The sequence below is a fragment of the Euprymna scolopes genome, chromosome 18 (assembly GCF_053919585.1).
Source record: "Euprymna scolopes isolate OS-2025 chromosome 18, ASM5391958v1, whole genome shotgun sequence".
Classification (NCBI taxonomy): domain Eukaryota; kingdom Metazoa; phylum Mollusca; class Cephalopoda; order Sepiida; family Sepiolidae; genus Euprymna; species Euprymna scolopes.
Genome location: NC_136499.1, coordinates 116,331,066 through 116,358,667, shown reverse-complemented (window position 1 = coordinate 116,358,667; position 27,602 = coordinate 116,331,066). Strand labels below are relative to the sequence as shown.

General features: G+C 35.5%; 1 protein-coding gene across 24 annotated transcripts in view; it reads right to left on the bottom strand.

Moving 5' to 3' along the window:
- Positions 1-27,602, bottom strand: part of LOC145297783 (FH1/FH2 domain-containing protein 3-like) — a 760,653-nt gene that overhangs the window by 500,275 nt on the left and 232,776 nt on the right. For 6 of the 24 annotated variants that reach the window (XM_080144044.1, XM_080144045.1, XM_080144056.1 and 3 more), the window contains one exon: positions 16,791-16,826. The exons of the other annotated variants lie outside the window; for them this stretch is intronic. In XM_080144044.1, the coding sequence (XP_080000170.1) occupies positions 16,791-16,826 (36 nt within the window). The remainder of the gene's footprint in view (positions 1-16,790; positions 16,827-27,602) is intronic. 24 annotated transcript variants of the gene reach the window in all.

Genomic DNA, 27,602 nt, shown 5'->3' with positions numbered 1-27,602 from the left:
TAATTCCCCATAATATATATATAGTTCAATCGAGGATTGATTCTATAATAATACATACGCAATCTGCATAAATTAAAATATCATGTTTAAGCGTATTGTATGACCGGGTAACGCTGGGTGGCCAGCTAGTATATATATATATAATCGTAATTATTCTTCATACCTACAGACACTAGGGTTTCATGCTTCTGCAATCATCAGTGTAGAAGATGACAATTCCTACCGGCCGAGAAAATTGGAACGCAGGCACGAGGCTAACTTTGACTCCATTTGCTAAGACTTTACCGCCGGACCACTGAACAATTGCCACAGGAATGAAAATAATTAACAACTTATAAACGCCAAATTCAGCCGTAGACAGTAGACAGTCTAGAGTATTCAAACGGATGTTCAAATATATATATAATATATATGTATATATTAAATATATTCATATATATTATAATTTATATATTTATAAATGTATATTATATATATATATATATATATATATATATATACGTATTGTATATGTATATTATGTGCATATATATATATACATACATACATACATACATATATATATTATATGTATACGTATTGTATATTATGTATATATATATATATATATATATATATATATATATATACGTATATATATCTCAGTGATAATTCCTGTTTGTTTTTATTAAGATCCGTTTTTTTCCATCTGGCGGGCCAATGTTCGAACATTCTGTCTGAGTGTAAAGAAATTTCCCACAGTCGCGAACGTTTTCAATTCCATGAGTTCAATGAAACATACATAAGAGAAAATATGCTTCCCAATCATCAGCACCATCAACATCAGCAGCAGCATGGGTTCCTTGCCTGGACCAATATGACTCTTCCTCTCCAGAGTTTCCTGTTTTCCATCAGCCGCCTCAGATCTTCAGGTTCACAGTTGGTGTCATGAGCTATTTGCTTGATGTACGTGGATCTAGGTCGTCTTTTGCTTGTGCGTCCGTGTCGTGGAGTCCATAGCAATACATCACTCACCAATTCATGCTTGCTCCTCAGACAATGATCAGCAAATCGTAGGCGTTTCTCCTTGATGGTATTAGATATGGCAGGCAGGTTGCTATAAAGTTGCTGCTTCGTGGGATGATTTTGCCAAAATATTTTTAATACTGTTCGTGGCATACGGGTGTATGTCACGTCTAGTTTTTTTCCCCCAATCTTTCGGCGAGTGTCCAGGTAGTAGCACCGTAAACAAGGACAAACTCTACCACTGCTCCGAAGAACTGCCTTTTCAGTTTGTCAGTTAGCCTTGAAGTCCATACTGAACGCAGCCCATCCAATGCTTAAACATACTAATCTAAAACGCTGGCAAATTAAACACTAAGCACCGAACGCCAGTGCTGCCATTTTTTTCTGTCACTCTGCCAATTTTCTTATTCTCTTAATTAACTGAGTTCTTTATTTCTTTCTTTATTTACTTTTTTAATAGGAGGAATTTTCTCTATTTTTTAAAAGCGTGCCGCTGTTTTAAGATATCATACACAACTAAAAGGAAAAAAAGCTGCTGTATTACTTTATTTTTTAATTACATTTTCACCCCAAACAAGGCTCAGTGCCACTGATGTAGGGGGCTACTATCAAGGACATGGGTTGAAGGAATACTATGTAAAGCGTTGAGCAGCAAGCTGTTTGTTCACATTATATTTTAACTTCTGTACGCCAGTACAGTTGGAGAAGCAGAAACTGGGAAAGGAATTCCAAAGTTCAGCAGTTCTGGGGAAGAAACTATCAGAGTAGAAGGCTTTCTTACATCTAGGGATATCTACTATGTAGGGGTGGGACTTTGTTGCTTGTCGGGGTTTTACGTCGAAAGGATACAAGTGATTGTAGTTCGTCGGAGCATCCACCATTAAAACACTTGTTAAACAGGCAGAGGGATGCAACATTTCGTCGATGGGACAGAGGTTGAAGCTTAGATGACAGTTCATGACCTATCAGGTTGGCGACTCCCTTTTGAACCTTGTCCAGGAGCGAGAGACCAATAGTACATGCGCCAACCCAAGTGTGACAACAATAGTCCATACATGGGCGAATGGTTGACTTGTAGAGGTACAGGATACTTTCAGGCGTAATAACTTGCTAACACGGTAGAGAGAGAGAGAGAGAGAGAGAGAGAGAGCTCAGCTTCTTTGCAGCAGCCTTAGCAATGCTCTCGATGTATCCGCTCCAACTCCTATTCCCTGTGAACGTTAAGCCGAGGATTTGGCAGGAAGTACTTTCAAGTAATGTATCTTTAGACATAGATAATGGTGGTTGAAAAGGTTTCTTATAATTATTAAAGGAAACGAGCTTGGTCAGTGCAGCACTGAACGTTACCATCCATTTTCGACCCCATTCCACTGCATACTGGAGCTCTTCGTCTAGGGTTTCCGCCATTGTTCTGGAGAAGAAACTGTTAGATTAGAAGACTTTCTTACATCTAGGGCTTTCTGTGTAAAGGTAGGACTTCGATGATTGGGCTTGTCGGGGGTATTCACGGTAGAGGGGAGGTACAAGTGATTGTAGTTCGTCAGAGTATTCATTCGTTTTCCCCTCGTGCCTGCTATGGAGCGTGGTGCCGTCAGCAAATATGACCATCTTTATTTCTTTTGATGGTTTCGTTCTAAAATCAATTCTTATTTATGTTTAATCTATGTCATGTTAAGAGTTCGTTCATATCGACTGCTATAAAGTCAAAGTTACCTTGGGTTTTTTTTCTAACTTCTTTACAATATCGTTTTTTAAAACGCGGCTGGGCGATTTGCCAAAGCTAAATATAAACGGACGAGGCCTTCAGCACGACCGAACATCTGTTTTTCATCATCTCCTCTGCGATCCTCTCTCATATGTGTTTATTATTCTTCCTTGAGATAGAAATAGATAGATATATGAGGAAAGAGAAAGTAAACAGAGAGAAGAAATAGAGAAAAAAAGAGGAAGAAAGACAGAAAGAAAGAGAGTGAGAAAGAGAGAGGGGACACGAAGAAAGATAGTAAGAGAGAAAGAGGTCGAAAAAGTAAGAGAACTTTAGTGACCTGCGATCAACGGCGCATGATGACTGGCGGTTTCTCACCTTGCGTTATTCAAGGTAATCCGAAGAACGAAAAACTCGAAACTCAGAACCCCTAAATTTCTTGTGGGGGGGGGGGAGGGGGATTTATGTTATTTACCAATCCGGACAACTTCCGGTTTTGAAACTCCTCGGAAGTAAACGGTGTTATCTTAAACACCGGCGATTCCATTATGATAAAACGCCTCATTCTCTCTCCATATATAAGTGAACGTGTCTGTGTGTGTACATTTCCCTACGCAATAACTGTCAATTTTAAGTCTACAGACTCGAAATTTGATATACGGGGTACTGAGATTTGGGAAAATCTTTTTAATCAGTTTTCGGCCAGAAATTTGGCTGTTAAGGGGTCAAAGTTCAACGATTTGACCTTTGAGAACTCTACTAAACTCCTCCGACAATTTTGGGTTTAAACACTTGAAATTTTAGATATAGGTTCCTTGGACATGGATCTAACTTAACTTGATTTGAGTCTAAAACAATACATTTTAAGGGGTCATAATAGGGGTCAAAGTTAAAAAAATTGATCGCTTTATTTTTTTTATGCTCAACATACACATCCAAACACCTGGGCAATGCCGGGCTGAAATGCTAGTCTATATATAAAAGTGAACGTGTGTGTGTGTGTGTGTGTGTGTGTGTGTGTGTGTACATTTCCCTAGGCAATAACTCTGTCAATTTTAAGTTTACAGACTCGAAATTTGATATACAGGGTATTGAGATTTGGGAAAATCTTTTTAATCCGTTTTCGGCCAGAAATCTGGCTGTTAAGGGGCCTAGGTTCAACGATTTGACCTTTGAGAATTCCGCCAAACTCTTTCGCCAATTCTGGGTCTAAACACTTGAAATTTTAGATATAGGTTCCTTGGACATGGATCTTACTTTATAACTTGATTTGAATCCGAAACAATAAAAGTTAAGGGGTCATAATAGGGGTGAAAGTTAAAAGAATTGACCGCTTTTTTTTTCTTTTTTGCTCAACATACACCTCCAAGCACCCGGGCAACACCGGGCTCCCAGGCTAGTAATATATATATATATATATATATATATATATATATATATATATATATATATATATATATATATACGTTAAAAACATTTAAAAAAATAAATATTTAAATGTCAACATTTTTCACGGTTAACAAATGGATTTGGTCCTTGCTAATGGAGTCAGAGATGGCTTCGTTGCCGGGTTCGAATCTCTCAACCGGTGTTAATCGTGGCACCCTGCACTGATGATTCCCGAAAGGATGACACATTAGTATCTGTAGGTATTTAATAATTATTATAGTAAATAATAATAATAATAATAATAATAATAGCAACAATATATATATGTGTGTGTGTGTGTGTGTGTGTGTGTGTGTGTGAAATTGTCTGTGTGTGTACAGTTCCCTACCAAACTATAATCTGTCAATTTTCAGTCTACAGACTCGAGGTTTGACATACGGGGAATTGAGATTTGGGAAAATCTTTAATCAGTTTTCGGCCAGAAATTTGGCTGTCAAGGGGTCAAAGTCCAACGATTTGACTTTTGAGAACTCTACCAAACTCTTCCGCCAATTTTGGGTCTAAACACTTGAAATTTTAGATGTAGGTTACTTGGACATGGATCAAACTTTTTAATTTGATTTGAGCCGAAAACTATAAATGTTAAGGGGTGAACATTGGGGTCAATGTTAAAAAAAATTTATCTCTGCGGTCAAATCCTTCACCCAATTTTTGGTCCAAACATCTGAAATGTTACATAAAGTGTATTCAGTACAACGTGTTGGTCCCCGGACAATATTACAGATATCCGACTATTCCAGAAAATCCTGTTTATCTCTCAAACACTGAAATAAGAATTTAGGGTATTGATTTTTCACTCCCTAATTGACAAGTAAGCTATATTATTAGTGATGGGACGATTCCAATATTTTTCCTGATTCGATATAATTACCGATTCCGATTCTTTATAAATCTCTAAGTATTTAACTATATAGTTGTATTTTTTTTCTGATTACTATAAAAACACACATTTTAAAGGTGCAAATATTTTCCTAAACGTAAAAATATACTTGTTGGGAAAGATCTATCGATTTTAGCTTCCCTGGTGTTTTAAAATCAATAAATAAATATTATTTTATCATTATCACCAGCAATGGAAGATTTTGCTTTAAACAAAATCAAATAAAAAAAAAAAGAATCGTTTTTGGCATCGGAAAATCGAGACAAATTTTTCCGATTCCAATACCGATTCCGATACTCTCAAATATTCTGATTTTTCTTATTTCCGATTTCGATAAATCGCCCCAACACTGTATATTATGATAAATATTTCTTGTAGTCTCTTGGTTTTACTTGCTTTCGAAACAAGAATTCATCTAATCTGGTGAATTATCCGGAATTTTGTTGCATATTTTTCTTCTAAAGTGTTCTTACAACCTGATTGCATTTTTGAAATTCGCCAGCTATGACAATCAGTATAATAGTATGATGTATTGCATTTACTACTGCATCTATTTATTTGAACCTGAACTCATAAAAATTGATCAGTCATCTGATAAGATGTATAGCAATAACATACTGAATTTTCAAGAGTCTACAATAATTTTAAATGCTTGTACAAGTTTGGAAACTTATTAAAAGCACCTCGTATGTATCTATATATCTATAAAAGTGAACATGTTTGTGTGTGTGTGTCTGTATGGGTACATTTCCCTACGATATAACTGTCAATTTTTATTCTACAGACTCGAAATTTGATATACAGGGTACTGAGATTTGGGAAAATCGATGTGATCGGTTTCGGCCAGAAATTTGGCTGTTAAGAGGGTCAAAGTTCAACGATTTGACATTTGAGAACTCTACCAACTCCTCCGACAATTTTGTCTCTAAACACTTGAAATTTTAGATATAGGTTCCTTTTTAATAACTTGATTTGAGTTCAAAACAATAAATGGTAAGGGATCATAATAGGGGTCAAAGTTAAAAAAATTTACCGTTTTTTTTAAATCTCAGCATACACCCCTCCAAACACCGGGGTAACGCCGGGCACTTATACTAGTTTGCGATAATCAACTTTCGTTCTAGGTAATCATTACATTACGGAGCTGTTCTGGAACGATTTTCATAAAAGTCTCTAAAAAAAAATGAAAAATGAAATACGTAATTTGAGTAAAAACATATGTGAAATGCTGACCGGATATTGCTGTTGACGAACAGATACAACGATATAGCAACTTCCGGTATGTTTATTCGACCTGGTCTTGCTTCCAAAGAGAAGAAAAACAAGTATTTTATAATTTAGATTGAGGAAACAGTTTTGTATATGAATATAATAGGGCCAACTCCAGTTTGATTTTTCCCTGATATTTGAAAAAAATTTCAGGAAAACAAAAAAGCTATCATTACTAACTCAGAAAAGAAATGGGAATTAGTCTGAAAACCTTAAAGGAAATACTACAAAGATGAAAAATAATTACAATTTAATTGTTGCCTCTTTATATGAAAGAGATTATTTTATGTGCAATTCATTGAACCCATTTTAATTTAAAGTCGTTTCAGTTTTTGATGAAAAATGTTTAAGCGTAAAAAAAAATGTCCTTTCAATATACACCAACACTCATTCATGTCTTTTGTCCTCAATCAAAGAAGAAGAAAACCGTTCTAGACTGATGTAATTTTAATTTGTGTACAAATTCAAAGCGTCCTCTTTTTTTTGGGGGGGGGGGAAGCTGGATTGCCCCATATACAAAAGCGACTGAGGGTCGAAATTTACCTTCGTAGGGAGATAGCTAAATAGGACTGATCACTTATAATTTCAGCGACCGATAAGGCAATGTTGACTAAAGTTATAGATGTACGAAAATTGGGAGCGTTTGTTTATAGGGTGTTAACTTGTCATAAATTGCATAACTTGGTTGATATGAATTGATGTCTTGTTTTATTGCATTTTTTCTCATCGGTTGAATTGAACTTTCACCCGTATTCAGTTCCTAATTAGCTTTCAAACACGAAGACGTTAGTTCTTTTTTTTTTTCCTTAAAGCAACATGGACTCGTTAATTTAAGGGCTCATTAGTCCCCATTTGTCTCGGTATTTTAAGACAATTCCAATTTCATGAAAATAAATTTTATTAATAGAAATAACTCTCTAAAATGCTTGAAATGTGGAAAAGAATAATTGAACGTATTTTATCAACAAACGAATTTCGAATAAAACACGCAGACAAACAATATATATATATATATATATATATATATATATGTATATATATATATATGTATATAAGTAACTTTGTGTGTGTATGGGAGTTCATTTCTCTTAGGTTCCGAAACGCCTGAGTCTATCTTCTGCAAATTTCACACTAACCTAATTTATATGTCTGATAGTGGTCTTGGGTATGTTTTGTACGGAAATTCGTCCGATAAATATCGAAAAAAATCCTATCTCAAAAATAGTCTTTTCTCTCTTCTGGATAAAAAGGATAATTTTTACAGGGGCGTATTTTACGTTACACCGGACAAGGGAGATAATAAATTTTCCACAAATCATTTCTTCTAATATAAAAAAAACAAACAGATTTATTGTTATCATGAGATATAGCTTAGTGGTAGCGCATTTGACTTTATGGTTTCCTTCTAGACGTAATGTCGTCTTTCAAATCAGCGACAAGTTGGCATTGGGTTTCCCTTTTCAATGGAATATCGGCGCTTGAAAAGGATGTGGATTTTTAACCCCCAAGAAGAAGAAGAAAAAAAATTACCACTTCAACACGACGCCCAACTTACCAAGGTTGGAAGAGCGGCAAAATGACCCAGTACATTTCTGCAAAGAGAAGATGAAACGGTCCGCTTTCAACCAGGTAGGTTTGCTTTTCTTGTGTCAATTTTCGCTCCCCCAGAGTTCACACTATGTGAAAATAATTTTTTCACAAACTCTACTAAACAACTGCAATGTTTATATTTATTTCTCGAGTCCTTATGACTTCCATATGTCACGAAGACCAGATTAGAACAAATTTCAGCATTTTTCCGATAAAAGCCGGACAAATCAAAGGACGAAAGACAAGAAAAAAAATATGAAGAAAGGAAATAAAAAAACATGACTGGCGTTTGTTTGTTTTTTGTTTGGGAGCGTTTCTTTTGGAATGCCCAACAAGTAGGAATCCAGTATTTTCGTAGACAATCGGATTTATAGCCCCAGTTTTTTTTTTTTTTTTTGGGGGGGTAACAAACAATTCCACAGACGTGTCAACTGGCCCCTATCCCTTCCTCTGCGTTTGCATGCCAAAGGATGTTGTTATCATAACTACTAAAACGTCCGTAGCGGAAGTATCCATTACTTGAACCGATACTTTGGACAGATGCGTACAACATGGCTGACCGATGTCAAACACCGCTATCGTTTTCCAAGCCCAAGAAAGAAAAGCATTTTAAAATATATATAGTAACCATTAATGAGAGCTTCAGATCATTGTACGGCGAACTTGAGTTATATATATATATATATATATATATATATATATATATATATATATATATGGTTCTACATAAAGCCTTCACCACTATAATCAAATATTCTGTGTGGATTTCCGAGCAACTTGGTTGTAGCGGAAGCTCATACGTCGAAATCAACGGGAGAGTCTATATATATATATATATATATATATATATATATATATATATATATATATAACAAATTTACATGGCAGCAACACTGGACATGTTAATATTTAAGACAAATCGTTGTTTAAAACCAGAAGTCCTCGTCGGGCGAATTAATAAATAGTTGCTTTCCACAGATGAATCCGGTCCTCAAATGAAGAAAAACCTTTTCACTTGAGGACTGGTCTCTTTGTGGGAAGCAACCATTTAATTAGTCGCCTGACGGGGACTTCTGATTTTAACCGAAAATTAGCTATCCCAGTGTTACGCCCATGTCAATTCGTTTTTATTAATAAAAATACATCTTACTCTTCTTATATTGAGCACTATTAATGACCGCGTTAAATTTATTACTTATCACTCCTGAATACCTTAAACCTGATTATATATATATATAATGTGTGTGTGTGAACCAGAGAAAGAATGTTTCGCTTTAATGAATAATGATTTTTAAAAATAATGAGCCATTTTTGACCCCACTAAAAGTATTTTAATCAGACCCATAAAAGTACGGTCCATAAAAAATCCAATTATTTGAGGCCTCTAGCGACTTTAAGTCTCGGAGGAGATAGAGTTTGAAAATACGGAGACAGACAGACATAGTGAGTTTTATATATAAGATGATAGATAGTTGGTGCGTAGTTTATTTATGTAACATGTTTTAATTTGGATTTCAGTTACTGCCAAGATTTTAAAAAAAAATCTTCCTTTGAAGATTGTAATACTGGGTATGGGGCAGCCAAAACAACTGTCAACATTGCCCTGCTTTTTATTGAAACCAACCGAGAGCTCTTTTAAGTATCCTCGTTGTTCTCTTAAGTGGAATTGTCTGGATCTCTTCTGCACTTGGTTCACCAGGAATATTAGTTAGGTAGGACTTCAGGTTCTTCTTCATAAGCCCTGTGGCACCTATAATAACTGGTATGATTGATATCTCTCTTAAGATTACAGTTTCTTTTCATATCATCCATGAGACCTTGATATTTGGTCTGTTTCTCTCTTTCAGCTCTGTTCAGACCTCCATCATTTGGGACACTCACTTCAACCAAGGTTGCAACTCTCTCTGATTTATTCTATATAATTATGTCAGGTTTTACAGCAGCATTTTCAAGGTAGGTAGTTGTAGGGATAACATGGTCGTAATATATGGTATATAAGTCATTTCCAACTGTTCTTTCAGGTTGATGTTCCCAAGACTTGCTGCTACACTGGATGTTTATTTTTTTACGAATGGTCCAGTAGGAGTACTTACATACTCCATCATGTCTCGCTATCTAGTAGCCGTTCCCCAAAAGAACCTTCCAACTTAAGACCAGATGGCTCACACTTTCCAATTCTATTTGGCAGCATCTGCATTTATTGTCATTTAAAAAAAAAAATTCTTCCTTTGAAGATTGTAACTCTGGGTATGGGGCAGCCAAACCAGCTGCCAACATTGCCCTGCTTTTTATTGAAACCAACCGAGAGTTCTTTTTAGTATCCTTCGTGATGTATGATCTTGGAGAAAAGAAAATATCCGTAGGAATAGTTCAACACGAAGCACTTTTTAACTAAGGAGAAGGTTATTCGTGAGTTTAATCGTCTCTTTTACGAATTTTCGGTATTAAAAATGAAAATATCGAAAAAAAGTTTAACTTGTACGTATCCGTTATGAAATGAAATTCTCCGAAAAAAATATTTCACTTAATTTCATAAAGTACTTTTTGTTTTACAGCGAAAAAAAAAAATATGATACGGAGCAAAAGGTTTGATTTTTAGGAAGAAAAGCTAGTAATAAAGATGGGGAGGGAGTGTCGGCGCTTTAACTGGAGTTATCCCCCCGTAGCGTTTCTACAATCCAAACAAAAATTGAAAAAAATCCAAGATGTTCGCCTTCAACGTGCTGTCATAAAAAACGTGTTTTTTTTTCGCTATTAAAAAAAACAATACTCGATCAAATTAAGTGAATTTTTGTTAGTATATCTTCAGTGCAAAACGGATACGTACAATATAACCTTTTTCGATAATTTCTTTTTTATAATCTCTTGATTAAACTATACAAGTACCACATTTTCTAAGCAACCCGACAAAGTAACGAAGAAAACAGTTTGAGTCTTGACCCATGGGAAACGGACGATATCCACAAATGCACTCAGAATTGTATAATAACTAAATCGGTGCAAGAACAATCAAATCGGATATAAACAACAACAACAACAACAAAAAATTCGGTGCTGATGTGCGTCGAAATAATAAAAATAAATAAATAAATAAAACTACAACATATATATAACATGAAAACAATAAAAATTATAAAAATTATTTAAACGAAACTTAAAATGGCGTCGACACACACACAGAAAAAATGGTCACCATATTGTATAAAGATTAACACACGTGAAATGGAGATAATAACTTCATTACGAAATGGACACGGCTCAAAGAATCAAGAATTCGTTTTCAAATCCCAAATAATTCTTCGGATATCATTGGATGTAATTCTCAAGTGAGTGTCTTTACCGTATCTACTGTTTTATTTATATAGAATAGTTAAATAAACCGAGAGCAAGAAATTCGAGAGATATACATACTTACGTGTAGATACGATTTTCCTAAGGCGCAATGTTATACAGTATGATAACTAGGGAATGTTGTAAACGGTAGTTTTAAGCTTCGTAAGATGGATATATAGTGTGTGCTTAATCGTCTCTTTTACGAATTTACTAAGCAACCTGAAAAATTAGTGAACAGTTTAAGTCTTGACCCATGAGAAACAGACGATACTAATATACACACTCAGAATTGTGTGATAATTTTTATTTTCACGTAGATACATAGATCTACTGTTTTATTTATATGGAATAGTTAAACAATTGTGCGATAACTTAAATGGTGCAGGTACAATCAAATCGGATATAAACAAAAAAATATTCGGTGCTGATGTGCATTTGAAATAATTCACAAAATAAATAAATAAAAGTATAATATATATACCAACAACATGAAAACATCTTGAGTGACATTTTCACAACGTTTCGGTCGATCTAACCTCCGACCTTCTTCAGGTGTATCTTGTCGGAGTCCGCAATGTTTCTGTCGAACTCGGGAATTTGGACGGAATTTCGAGCGGAACCTTTTATTTACTTCACGGGGGTAGCATGCTCTTGTTCCGTCAGCCATGACTGGATAGAGGTCTAAAGTAATTCCCAATTGTATTTTTTCAGTCGCCCACACTGAGGATTGAACCTCCAACCTTCAGGAGAATATCAATTTTTCAATCGATTTTTCCTTGTACTCTAACCACTACACCACGGGTCCTCGCGGACAAATTTCCGAGTTCGACAGAAATATTCCCGAGTTCGAAAAGGTACATCTGAAGAAGGTCGGAGGTTACATCGACCGAAACGTTGTGAAAATGACACTCAAGATTAGAACAGTAGTCTGATGAATACAAATAATACGAATAACCAATCCTTATTTAAAAAATTCAAAAAACGTAATATGAAAACAAAAAATAATAATTATTTGAACGAAACTTTAAAAAGCAACAACAAAACAAAAATAGTCGTCATATTGTATAGAGGTTACTAAATTGACTGCTTGGCCTTTTGGTCAAGATCAAAGTGTAGTATCTGTTCCGGCAGATGCTGCAAGCTATGACTAGCTATGACTAGCTATGACTAGCAAAGACCAGATGTGGGGGCAACCCCACATGCCTGACCATTAACCAGCTCCCATTTCCCACCTCTCGGGAGCTGGTCCCCTTTTTCCCTTCCCCCTCCCTTCACTCCTCACATTAAAAATCGGCCTTGTGCCTAATTTGCTCGGTGGGGGAGCAAATAAACACCATCTGTTCCGGCAGATACTGCAAGCTATGACTAGCTATGACTAGCAAAGACCAGATGTGGGGGCAACCCCACATGCCTGACCTTTAACCAGCTCCCATTTCCCACCTCTCGGGAGCTGGTCCCCTTTTCCCTTCCCCCTCCCTTCACTCCTCACATTAAAAATTGGCCTTGTGCCTAATTTGCTCGGTGGGGGAGCAAATAAATACCATCTGTTCTTCAGATGCTGCACTTCCATTTCTTGTTCTCTTTCGGCGGAGGAGAAATCCTTCACGACTGAGACAATTTTTATTTTTGTACCTTTTCTCCACGTTAAAAAAACGACCCTGGTGTCTAACTCTGTCCCGTGGGGAGGCATAGTAAATAGGTACTAAATTGACAACATTCAAACAATCAAGGATTAGCTTTTTAATTCCGGATAATTCATCAGGTATCATTGAATGTAACTGCCGAGTAAGGTATGTTTACCGTATTTGATGTTGTAACTCTGGAATCTTGAGGGAATTTAGAACTGAGCCTTTATTTGATTTATTTAACCTGTGGCAGGGTAGAAGTGTTTTTGAAATGTAACTTTTAGTTATTAACGTCTTCCGGTATCTTTAACCGGCTTTTTCTGAAAAAAGTAAGTTTCTTGGGAACATAAAATCCAAAAGCGGTCCCCGGTCGAATGCATATCCGCATCAAGGGAGATAACGACGTTAGATTTTTGCAACTCTTGCAGAGAGGTGTCGACGTCCTCCTACATACGTTGCGTGGAATTCTCAATTTGCTCACCCACTTTAGTAATGACCAGGCTCAATGTTGCTTAACTTCGGTGATCTAACGAGAACCGGTGTGTCAACGTGATTATGCCGTATATTTTTAACACCTATAGCAAGGATTAAACCTTAACTTTTAGAATAATATCATAGACAACTGATTGTTAGCTGAAGTACTTACCTATTACGTCACATTCCGATGTAAAAAAATTTAATATGAATTTTAAAATTTGTTATTATTTTATATGTGTACTGTTGCTACTTATGGAATACTCATGTCGACAAACCGGTTCCCGTTAGATCATCGAAGGGCGCTTCTACAGTATACTGACGACGCAATGTTAGGAGATAATTCCAATTTCTTTTTGGCCAAATAACACGGCAAATAAGTAACAGACAAGACTTTTTTCCGAACACAAAATATTTGAAAAACAAAAAAAAATATCGTCTAAAAATGTATCAATATATAATTGTAAAACCTGTAGAAGTCTGCGCAAGAAAATATAATTGTAAAACGATTTTGTAATTATAGCAACATTAGATTTTTATAGAGTTTTTTTTTTTTCGAACACATTATTAATCTAAATGAAACATTGGAATTTTTAAAGATAAAGTTGCCGAAGAATTTCCCCCAAAAAGTATAATCTATCGCCCCCTGTTTTTTAGCTGAGAAGCGCCACCTGGCGACAATTTAATGAAACGCAAAAAAAAAAAAAAAAAAAAAAAGAGAGATGGCCGTCGTCCGTATACTGCAGAAGTGCCCACCGAAGTTAACGAGGTTGAGCCTGGTCAAAAATATGTGGCTGGAACATTAGCCATGGTCAAGCGGACAAGAATGTCATTCTTAACATTAGGAATGTCGGGGGAGTAGCTTACACATTATCTGAGGGTGAAATAATCATTAATCAGAGGGACCATATATGGCTTGTTACTGCGATCACATCTGTTGACCAGAAAACAGAAGTAAAAAACAACAGTAGCGCAATAATCGTATTTTGTGATGGAATATATTAGGTTGGTACAAAAATAATGTCGTTTTTTGACGTTCAACTATATATAAAAACACGACATTATTTTTGCACCAACGTAATCGTATATAGGGAATAGCCTTAGAAAAATAGACGTTGGTAAGCATAGATTTTACACAATAATGGGAGATAGATCTATTAAAAGTTGTTTGGTAGTAATATACTTTTATGCTTAAATGTAGATACCATATTCCAGAGACGTTATGTATCAACGGGGTCCAGCGTAAGGGACAGTTTTGAACTCCATAAGTGGGATAGGTTGGTTGGTTGTTTTTGTTTTACGGCATATCAACCCTTTTCGGGTTATTTAATGCCGAATCCAAAGATTTTGAAGAAAATTTTTTAATAGAATATATTTGTTGTTTTCACGTCGGTTTCTATTTAACCCATAGTTGGGACCCTAACAGGTACTACCACTCCGGATCAGAGTGGACCTGGGAGCAATGGTAATTAAAGGGTGGCTCCACACTCCCCAAAGCCCACAAGCTGGGGCCTCACCACTGGATATAGTTTAAGGTCATATCCAGAACCCCCATTGAAGAACTTTTACCCTCTGCAGGGGCGCAGTCAGCATATTCTAATGCCCCACGGACAGGGCCGTGGGATAGGTAGTTAACCGTTTAATTATATAGAATACGACATATTTGAATTTGTACTTTAGTTGCTATCAGAAATCAGATTGTGGAGAGACGTGATGTAAGATTTTGAAGAAAGAATGCTTGTAGTTCCTGTATGGATGGTTCAACGCGAAGCTATTCCTCATTAAAGAACCGTACACTCACGAGTAAGATCGTTTCTTTCATGAATTTTACTAGGCAAACCGATAGATGAAGGAAGAGAACAGTTTCACTCGTGACCCACGAGAGACAGACGATAATCCACAGATACACTCAGAATTGTATGATAACTAAATCAGTGCAAGAACAATCAAATCAGATATAAACAACAACAAAAAATATTCGGTGCTGATGTGCGTCGAAATAATGAAAATAAATAAATAAAACTACAACATATATATAACAACATGAAAACAATAAAAATTATTTAAAAGAAACTTAAAATGGCGTCGACACACACACACACACAAATAGTCACCATATTGTATAAAGATTAACACACGTTAAATGGAGATAATAACTTCATTACGAAATGGACAAAGCTCAAAGAATCAAGAATTCGTTTTCAAATCCCGAATAATCCTTCGGATATCATTGGATGTAATTCTCAAGTGAGTGTCTTTACCGTATTTGATCTCGTAACTCGGGAATCTGGAAGGAATTTCGAATTGAACCCTTAATTAATACATTTAATCCATAGCTGTATAGATGTGTTATTTTTTCAATGGAATTATTAGGTATTATCGCCTATAGTAAGGATTGAACCTAAACCTCAAGAATACTAAAACTATTAACTGACGTCCTTACCCGTTACGCCACATGCCTACGGTGACACTTCTACTATCAATTATAGGAGCCTTAACCATGTTCTTATTTTATATGTGTGCTCTTATAAGTTATGGAATAATGACGCCCCCCCCCCTTAGATCACCTAAGTTAAGCGAGGTTGAGGCTGGCCAGTACTAAAATGGGTGACCATTTTGGAATACCACGAGCTGCATGTGTTTTTCGTTTATCTCGGCATTGTTTTCAGTCGACCTGGATTTCATCTTATTAAAATCAGACAAGGCAGATTCAAGGGAGGTTATTGCGCAACCCTTGTTTCACACTTATACGTACAGCTATACTTCTCCGTTTCCTTCCATACTTTTATTATTGTAATTCACACATTCTATAAAGATTGGGGTTAAAGCGTCTAAAATTTATAATATAATTGTGCACCTGGATATGTGGCGTAATAGGTAAACGTTCTACGTGACGGTCTTCTGTCAGTTGAAGGTTCAATCCTTGTTACAGGCGATACTAATTAAAATTAAAAAAAAGCAATAAATTTAGCCACTTCTACTGTATAATGGCCGAGCAAATAAGAATAATTTAATAACTGGGTATTTAAAAAGGTATCACTTTGAAATTCCGTCCATGTTCCCTAGTTCGTTGTAGAGATTCTCAAGGTTCGACTAGAAGGGACTTAAATCTGAAAAGATAGACGTGAATGAGATCGGAGGTCACATCGGCTGAAACGTTAGGAATTTAACAATCAAGGGGATAGTAGTCCGAAATATCCAAACGATATAACATAAAAGAATTTTAAAAAATGGTGCGTGTTATATTGAGATCGCTCTTATAATCCCTTTGAGGACTTGAGCTGCTGTCCACGATTAACAGAAAAAAAAAAAAAATGTGCAACTAACGTCTTGTCTACCAATAAACAACGATAGACAACAACAATTAGAAAGTGTGAATCAACAACACCAAAATAAATAAATAAATAAATAAATAATTCTTCTTCTTCCTTTTTTCTTTTGCTAAAAAAGCTGTACTTACACTTGCCCTGCTGGAGCGTCGTCCGCTTGAGTATGGCTATTGGAAGAACAAGAAAAATAAAATGGCAGCGCATAAAAACAGAAAAGAAACATGTGTCACGTGATATAATGGATATATGCAGATGAATGATCGCCATTTTGATTTGTCCAAGTTGCTCCTTTTAATCAATTCTTCTTCGTCAATTCTTTCGAATGAGGTGAATTGGAAACAAAATCAGTTAAAGTCAAGATTGTCGTCTGCTCATTTTGACTTCCGGTGTCTGCTGGTCATGTGACAAAATTAATTTTTCCTTGAAATTAAAAAAAGAAATCCTTCTATATACTAGCTATAAAGCGATGAGCAAGCATAGAAATTAACATACTGTAGTACTGTGTATCATAAACTAGAGGGTAATATTCAAGATTGTCTGCTCTAGTTGACTTCCGGTTATTGCTGTCAATTTGACTGTATAACTAGACATATTCAAATAATCAAAAGAATCCACTGTAACATGGAGTGTGGTTTTTAAGTTGTCTTAAAAGAAGGTAATCATTAATCAGAAAGGATCATATCTTGTTTTATCAAGGTCGTCCTCTCTGCAAAGCAGTAACAGAAAACGATCTTGGTTATGACTAGAAAGTTAAATTCATCTATTAAACAAAAGAAAACTCGGATTTTCGTCCGTATATACGAGTTTCCAGACTTTTTTTTTGTGCAGGTATTTAAAATTGTCGTTGACACTTAAAAATTCAGTATGTTATTGCTATACATCTTATGAGATAATTAAGCAATTTTTATGGTTTCAGGTTCAAATGAACAGCTACAGCAGTAATTAGAATGCACACTACTAAAGCCCGATTGTTACAGCTGTTGAATTTAAAAGATGTAATCTTTAGAAGAACGAAATGCAATAAAATTCGGTTTTAAACTTGGAAAAATGCCACAGAAACGTATGGGATGCTTCATGCTGCTCTTGGACCATCTTGCATAAATCGAGCATCAGATTTCCTGTGGTATAAGAGATTTAAAAACGCAGGGAGTCTGTCAGAGATGATGAGAGGTGTGGGAGTAGTAAGTAAGTCATAAAACCAGAGTTGATTTGTCAAATAAAGAATTTCATAGATAAAGATCATCGTGTATCTATAAAGACAATAACTGCACAGTTTGATGTCAGTGTGGGAACTGTACACACAGTTATTTGTGAGGAACTGAAGATGCGGAAGATTTGCGCGAATAGACCAGTCCACAACTCCTGCCTTGTCATAGATTATTTGACCTCATCCTCTCGTTAGTACAGACCTTGGTCCCTGTGACTTTTGGTTAATCCCTAAGCCCAAGAAAAACCTTAGAGACTGTCGTTATGAGACAGCTGAGGCGATGAAAGAAACTGTGAAACGTTCACACAAGAGAACTTCCATGGTGCCTTCCAGAAATTATTGGAACGGTACAACAAGTGCATTGCAGTCGGAGAAGATTACTTCGAATGGGACTAGAGTTTCATGTGTGTACCATCAATGAAACTGCCCATACGAAAAAGTCTGGAACCTTATTGAAAGCACCTTGTGTGTGTGTGTGGCTAAAAACTCAGAATCTATAAAAGGTACATATAAAAATTTAGATTTTATTTAATTTTTTTTAATGGATTGGCCGTCGTTGAAGCCGACGCCCGAGTTAGTTTTTCATTGATCACAATTTCGAAAGTAAAACGAGAGCGCCACTCTTTCTCATTTTTTTAAAATTCAATTTGCCCTTAATTTTCATCTTATAATCCCAAAGAGCTTATCAATAAGGCATCAAGTATCATCTTTATTATTACGCGACCGAAGATTGAACCCTCGACGCCGGAACCAATCGCGAACACTCTTACCGTTATGTTAAAACAGGTGATGCCCTTATCTCTTCTCTGCAACATATTTCCCACACAAGAGATGTTGCGAGCCTGTCACTGCGCTAACGTTATTTTTATGGCAAGTGCTCGTCTGAGCTCCAATCTAGAGCTCCCTCTTTGTGAATAAAATATCAGCAAATATTAATCCGTATCAAATTTTACTGTGCATTGAAATGATACCATTATACGTAGTCTACTGCACCGTATTATCCTAAAGGTCCGAATAAAATTTCAGCCAAATCGGTCGCATAGTTTACGAGATATAGTGGACAGACTCTCTCACACACACACACACACACACACACACACACACACACACACACACACACACACACACAAACAGAGAGTAGGTGATGCCCGTTTCTCTTCTCGGTAACTATGTTCCACAGAAGAGATGTTTCGAGCCTACATCTGCTCTATCGTTATTTTCATGGCAAGTGCTCGTTTAAGATCCAATCAATGGCAACCTCCTTGCCAAACTTTCACAAAAAACACTCGTCTAATTACAACCACTATCAGCAATTTCTCCCACTCTCTATCTGTTCCCAAATCTAAACGCAGATTCCCCGAACAAAGCTTATTTCCTAGAACTACCCGCCTGCGGAACACTGTTCCGCTGGTCTGCTTCCCGACCGACTACAGTATGGCAACCTTCAACTCCAATGTAAACAAGTTCTTGTTGAACCGCCCCCTTAAATAATCAAATTCTACTCAACTGAGGCAATTAACAATTACTACACTACCACCTTACATCCCTGAATACTTATCCTCGAGTGGCCTCCCGGCCTTTATAAATGGTGCCTCTCTTGTAAAAAAAAACAAAAAACAAAAACAAAAAAGCATACACCCTTTCTGATTCCACATGAAGTTCTATACGAATTTGTTTTCGTAACAGACATGGTGTGATATTTATTTAACTGGTGTTACTAGGGACTATCGTAAAAATATTTCATTTCATTAGCAATTTCAGTTGTTCTTTAAACAACACTGAAACTAGATAAAAAGTGTTATAAAGTTGCTTTTTATTTTTTCTATTATAGTGAACTAGTTGCAAGAAAAAGAAAAGAAAAATGAAAGAGACAGAAAAGGTAATAGAAATATGAACCACCCTTTAAAATCTTGTATATTATTATTTATGTAGCCGAGTAATGCCAGGTGCCCATGATATTGAATAAACAAATAAATAAGTGTCTGAACGATAAAATAAATTAATCACTAAAACAAAAAGAAAGAAATGCACGACTACAAAAAAAAAAAAAAAAAAAATGCACGACACTCCCCCAAAAAAACAAACAAAAAAACAATGCACGACCGCCCCTCCCCCCCCAAAAAAAAAAACAATGCACGACTACAAAAAAATTCACGACAGAAAATACACGACTAGATAAATAAACAAAATAAAATATAAAATTATCGGATTTAGGATAAATTAAAATATCGATTTTTCCAAGAAAATCGAATATGCTGCCACTTCAGGATTTAGAGATTATTTAAAAAATCCATTGATTTATGAGTTTATTTATTTATTCTTTTTTCCGATTGTGCCATTTTATGTCTTGTAAATATTCACTGCACTTTTTTTGATGGATTTAATAGAAATATCACCGCAGTTCATGTCTTAAGAAAATTCGCGTTACTTTGAAGAATGAGGTATTAAGGAATCAATAAGAATTCAAAGGTATTACTTATAATCAATTATATATATATATATATATATATATATATATATATATATATATATGTATGTATGTATATGTGTGAATAAAAAAGGAATACGAAAAAGTATATAGATGTTTATATCTTTTCTGTATTTATTTTCTGTGTGTTGACGTGTAGGAATACAAAAGTCTTTTGTAAAAAAAAAAAAAAATAACAAGCGTGTTTCTTTCAAAAGAATATATTTTCGACCGATCCTTCGATCTTCCTCAGTGTGAATGAGGAAAACATGAGTGTAGGACGAGCAGGGTTCGCAGCAGGAGGGGCACGGGTATAGCCAATAAGGTTAAGATCTATCTGAATATGACCCTTCCATTTTTGACTTGGAATAGTCAGCAACTTGTGTGGCCTCTATTCAAAACAAAGTCTTTCATAAAACTTTGAATTGGGCACCCACGTATCCCATATATATATATATATATATATATATATATATATATATATATATATATATATATATATATATATAGTGTGTGTGTGTGTGTGTGTGTGTGTGTGTGTATAAAACAATTTGGAATATGATTACTAGTAGTAATACTGCCTACACAATGGAGTCAGAGATAGCTTCGTGGCCGGGTTCGAATTACCCGATCGGTGGTAATCGTGGCACCCTGCGCTGATGATCCCCGAAAGGATGAAATACTAGTGTCTGTAGGTATTTAAAAAAAAAAAAAATTTATATATATATATATATATATATATATATATATATATATATATATATATAAACAATTGGGAATATGACTACTAGTAGTAATACTGCCTAATCCGTAGCTATCACAAAAGGAAGGGATAGGCAGAGAGAGAAAGAGAGGGTGGGCTAGAGAGTCTGAGATATAACGAGCATAAAGGTACTATTTTTTAATTTTTTATTTTTTTAATATTTAACCGCACTCGCAACCTCACTTTTTCCTGAATCAAACACTCTACCCTGACCTCAACGCGTGATCCAACGGGTCAGATTTTTTTTTTTTCTTTGCTACAAAACGTTAATCGGATTGGGACATGTTACCGGCTATAATCGTTTGATTAGCAATTATCAAAACTGCAAAGTTTATCAAAATAGAAATCGGAAAATCACTTATGAGCGGCAAAAGAGCGCGTTCTTTTCTGTCTTATGAAAACATAATCAGATTCGGATTTGTCAACGACAATCGATTTGAAGCGATAATTTGCTTTCATTTTCTCTTCGCTGTTCATTAATACGAACGCGGAATTCAAACGATCGATAATGAATAGATTTTTTAAGGCGAGTCTGGGTTACGGGTTGGCGTTAGTAGGATTTTTAGATTCCCGGTACGAGCGATGAAACCAGCACATAATTGAGTACTGGGAGGTGACGTTGATCAAGTGGACTGACAACCTAGGCGTTCTAAGTTCGAATTCAGTTCGTTCCACAAAGAAATCACTTTCACTTAGAGATATTAGCAACCGTAACGTGGTTCCTACCACAAGAACCCGATGTGCTTCTAGAAGTAATTCTGACTAGAAAAATATCGGGGAAACCAATGCCAACAACAGAATCTCCGGATTAATATGATAATGATGATGCTGCTGATGATGGTTGAGCACTGAAGCCGAAATATTTTATTTAAACAAAAGGTTATGCTTAATAGAGCTATGACAACAGCATATTCTTTTCATTGTTTTGACTCTCGAGTATATATCCGACACAGTTAGACACAGTTAATCAACCGAGAACCACATCACTCTATATAAAAGCATATACGATATTAACAAATATATACTCGTGAGTAAAAACAATGAAAAGAATATGCTGTTGTCCTAGCCCTAAAGAGAAACATGATCTAATCTACAAAAAATGCTTGAATAGCTTCGTCGTCCTTTTCCCGTATGGGTGTACCTTAGGCTATTAGAACTAAATTAACCTTTACTAAAAAATACAACCGCCACCACCACCACTACTACTACTACTACTACTACTACTACTAATAATAACCTAATCTATTATAACCAAATGCATACTAATTCTAAAATCGACGAAAAGAATTTTATAAAAATCGTATATAAACACATTTCCCATCCATAGAAAAACTTAAAACTGCGATTTAGTAGAAAAAAATCACAAACAACGAACTTACTAATACGCAATAATCCGACAAATCCGACACAATTTGCTAAAAACTATTAACACAGGTACGTTTTCAAATGTCTCATAGGAGAACCTGTCTCCAAAAACAACTCGTACATCGCCATAACTAAGACTACTATTTCTCGCCAGCTTACATGACAACTGTCTACCCTTAAGAGCTCCATCTACCAACATCTAGTAGTACACGACACCCCAAGAAATGAATTGCGCCTCCCTATCATGGAAGCCTTACTCAATCGGACCATCAACCCGACTCAATATCGGAGAGAGTGTACGCTAAAATGCTTTTAAACGACTTTAATCGACTTTTTTCAATAAATTAACTAAACGTATTCTTTAATTCATCACGACTTATAGGAGTAAAAAAATTCGCGGTGATGGCGAATTTTTTTTTACACTCGAACAGAAAGTTCGAATATTTGTCTATTAAATAGAAAAGATGGAGATCCATCTTTTCTATTTAACGGACAAATATATATATTTATCCATAAAGTCATTAAAATATTATATTGTAGTTTTTTATGACTATGGTTGGTTGGTTGTTTTTGTTTTACGGCATATCAACCCCTTTCATGTTATTTAATGCTGAATACAGTGGTTTTGAAGAAAATATTTTTTAATAGAATATATATATATATATACATATATATATATATATTTTTTTTTCTGTTTAACCCATAGTTGGGACCATAACAGGTACTACCACTCCGGGTTAGAGTGGACCTGGGAGCAATGGCAATTAAGGGGTGGCTCCACACTCCCCAAAGTCCGCAAGTTGGGGCCTCACCACTGGATATAGTTTAAGGTCATATCCAGGACCTTTATATGATTATATTTTATCGAAAATGCAAATAAAGTTATAATTTCTTAAATCCACACGGACTTTACGGACACCATATATATATATAGTAAACTGGCTTTGTCCGGTCGTAAAATACGCTTAAATATGATATTTTAATTTGTGCAGATTTCGTATATATTATTATAGAGTCGTGATTTCAAAAGTAAAAAAAAAAAAATATTTGGGTGCCATCAGCTAGAATCGAAACTGAAAGCAAATCTATAGCATTCAAAGCTGGTAACGTTACCACTGTACCAACGTGACACGCATATAAACTGATTAAACAATAAACTGAGAAATGTATAAAATGTTTTATTTTTTTTTCAATTTTGACCTATTAAAAATCATTTTAAAACTATTTTAACCGGCTAAAGACTTATAAATTAACGGTCCATAAAAAATCCAATTATCTGAGGCCCCAGTGCCGGTCTGCGGCTTTTAGTTTCGGAAGAGAGAGAATTTGTTTATATGGAGACAGATAGGCAGATATAAATATAACCTTTTATATAATACGAACGGGAGAGGGACAGCTTTGCCCGATCGTAAAACACGCTAAAATATGACATTTTAATTTGTCCAGATTCTGTATATATTAGTATAGAGTCATGATTTCAGAAGTAAAAAAAAAAAAAAAAAAAAAAAAAAGTATTTGGGCGCCATCAACTAGAATCGAAACCGAAAGCAAAACTGTAACATTCAAAGCTGGTGACGTTACCACTATCAACGTGACACGCATATGAACTGATTAAAAATAACTAACATGAATGTACAAAATATATAACGATTTTTTTCAATTTTGACCCCTTTTTGTCCCCCTTAAAAACTATTTTAACCCATTAAAGACCCATAAAAGCACCGCTCTGTGACTTTTAGTTTCGGATAAAATTTAAAAATATGGAGACAAACAAATATATATATATATTCTATAATAATTATTAAGATAATAATTATATTATATAATATCTACAGACAGAAGTGTTTCATCCTTTCAGGAATCATCAGTGCAGGGTATCACGATTAACACTAGTCGATAGATTCGAACCCGACGACAGAAGCCATCCCTGGCTCCATTAGCAAGGACTTAATCCATTCGGCTATCGTTAATCGCAAGAAATGCTGTTGAATTTTTAACATTTATTTTTTAAATGCTTTTTAATGTCTGTCAGAGTGATCTAATCATTATATGATGATCTGCGCATAAGAACTAAATTGATCGACTTTAATTTAACTGAAAGTGCTCGAAGATGAGAAACGAATTTCTTAAAGGGGCTGATATTATTTACAATAATAATAATTAAATATATATATATATATATTAAATATTATTATCTACTGACAGATGTTTCGTCGTCTACAACTCATCAGAGTGGCTGAATCTAGCGAGATTCGTAATCGGGACCCCACGGTAATGAATGAACTTAAACTCTTAAATCGCTTTACTTAGATGTTATTTGTTTTTACTTTTTGCGATACGTTTTGAATGAATTCAATTGTTTACGAAAGTGCATTTTTTACCTAAACACGAGTTGAGCTGGGGTTACAAAGTTGGTTAAAGGGGAAATTATTCCCAACTCGCATTTAGGTAAAAATGCACTTTCGTAAATAATTGAATTCATTCAAAACGTATCGCAAAAACAAAAACAAATAACACACACACACACATACACACACACACACACATATATATATATATATATATATATATATATATATATATATATATATCCTTTGGCATTCGAATACTCTTAGTTTAATATGCATGCCGACCGACATGTCATTTATAGGCATTTAATTTGTGTTAATAGCCGGTGGCCTGAAGGTAAGATGCTAGCCTACAGAGTCTATGGTGAGCTTGTGATTACGTAACCACGAAACACTAGTATCTCTAAGTATATATAACGTCGGTTATATAAGCAGCTGAGCACATACTATATGTCAAGTGTAGACATATTATGTTGTACACCTGACCCTAATTTTGCGAACAAACAAGTGACGTCAATACTTGCCAATAGTTGTTTGGTCGGAATTCCACGAATATTTTTTTTATAATCTTTTTTTTTAATTCTTAAAGTCGTACGCGTCCCGGCCAACACCGAAAAGACGAGCGACTTCAACGAGTGACTTGTGTGGGCTTGAAATGATTTTGTTTGTTTTTTTCGATTTCATCTTAATTGCCATGAATCGCAGTGAACAAACAAACGGGTTGGATCCCGGGGGGACGGGATTAAATAAAAATCGCAGATATGGTCAAGCAACCGAAAGAATAATAAAAAAAATTAAAAAATAAAAAAAATAAAATAAGATAAAAAAATTAAATAAAGAGAGAAAGGAACACTTTCAAATACTCAATCTATTTAGAGGTGAAAATGTTAAAACTTATCCAACATGTCAGATAAAATTTTGGATTGGCAGGTGACATTCGCTGGCTTGCACACACGCAAAATGATTCCAAGTCTGGAATTCTGGACTTTCAACCATTGTCTATCGCAAGGCATAATTTGACCCAGAAATATGTGAAATGATATCGGTCAAATGATTTGAGACAATAGACAATGAGAAATAGTAAACATTCCAGGGGGAAAGAATGTCTGTATAAATCATCACAAATAGAAAGCGGGGCAAGCGGTTAAAGAGAGAACACAAGCTGACATTTCTTCACTGTCAACATCCACACTGACCCTACGCGTCTTCAAACACCTGCCACAACTTTAAATCAACTACTGTTTGTCAGTGTGAAATAAAAACAGTACACTAATTTTATAGATCAGCTGTGTTGTGTTTTACTTGTTGTCAGTGTGTATATATCGTAAACCAGTGATAAAAGTAGATTTAACAATTATATAGACTGAAAATGCATTTCTTGTGTCACATGTTTCTGCCGTGGGAAGGGCATAAATGACTTCTCCGATCGCGTTCTACTGCGTAAAGCAACCTACCAGAGAAAGCCCTGACAATGTCTGCCACACCCAGGTTTAAAGCGGCTTGAAGAAACATTAAGATGTTATGCGTATGCAAATAGCTTTGCATGGCTTGTGATTTCCTATTCAAATATTCAACGTGACAGACTACCGAAACGTGTCAGACCAATTGAAATACAATTTAACTCATCATTATTTCGAAACACATCTGCTAGGCCTAAGTATGTATAATGTGGGCTATATTTGGATTATTTAAATTATACACATTAAGGACAAAGAGAAGACCTTCATAAAAATTCAGATAGTTGCAATTATTGTAAAATGTTTAAGACCGTAGTTGATATATATTCATCAAATTACAGTTTCCTAAGAGTATTTTAAAAAGGATTTTAGAGAACACTAGCGGGGGTACCCGGCGTTGCCCGGATATGGAGAGGTTTTATGGTAAGCTCCCCTCCCAAATGTTTCAAAACCCCTTTAAAAAATGAAAATAGCAGCGAGTACCCGTAGTAGGCAGACAAGTAGGCTCGAACATGTAACGCTAAGACGAAAAGGAGGTGAAAAAACAAAGAGGAAACCGTTTAGGCTTTTCGCCCACGCAACTTGGGACGTCACGGAGGTTCGAAATAATATGTTTTATCCGTATGTCGATATCGCTGGGCATGAATGTCTTTGCAAAAAATGTCGACGAAAAAAGTGATCTCTCCTTAAGCGCGCTAAACGGAGCAGTAGATGGCCGAAGCCGTTTGTCAAGTTGCGAGGACACATCTAAAAACAAACCAACAAATAATCAAGAGAAAGAAACTAATTGGAATTTTGTATGACGACAGGTGGCGCTGTTGATGAAAGTTTCGTTTCCACTTTTTCCTGAACTATTTTCTTTACCGCCTTCAAATACCTTTTCTTATTTATTGTTCTTTCCATTTTGTCTCTTCGTGCTACTCTGGCGAGGGTTATTTGCCGGGAGGAAATTCGACGAGTCTTATAAACAGGTGACAGCATGTTTATCGTGCTTAATTGAGATTTTCTCAAAAACACTTGTAGCCCTTCGCCGTAAATACCCCGACTAACTCGACAAGCAGCAAAAATCCTAGAGATCACTAGATGTCGGAAAATCTCATACTTAGATATATTCTTCCCTCGAACTGCCAGACTTTGGAAATCACTCCCTGGTTCCAGCTTCCATGACTGCACTGACAGGCAGAATTGTAATGGGAACAGATATCTCGCTGCCCAACTCCCTACATAGTATCCCTGTAAGTTTGGGTCCAAATAGTAACACATGTTTTATATATATATATATATATATATATATAGATAGATATTGTCGAACTCCAGGATGCCGCATACAAAAATT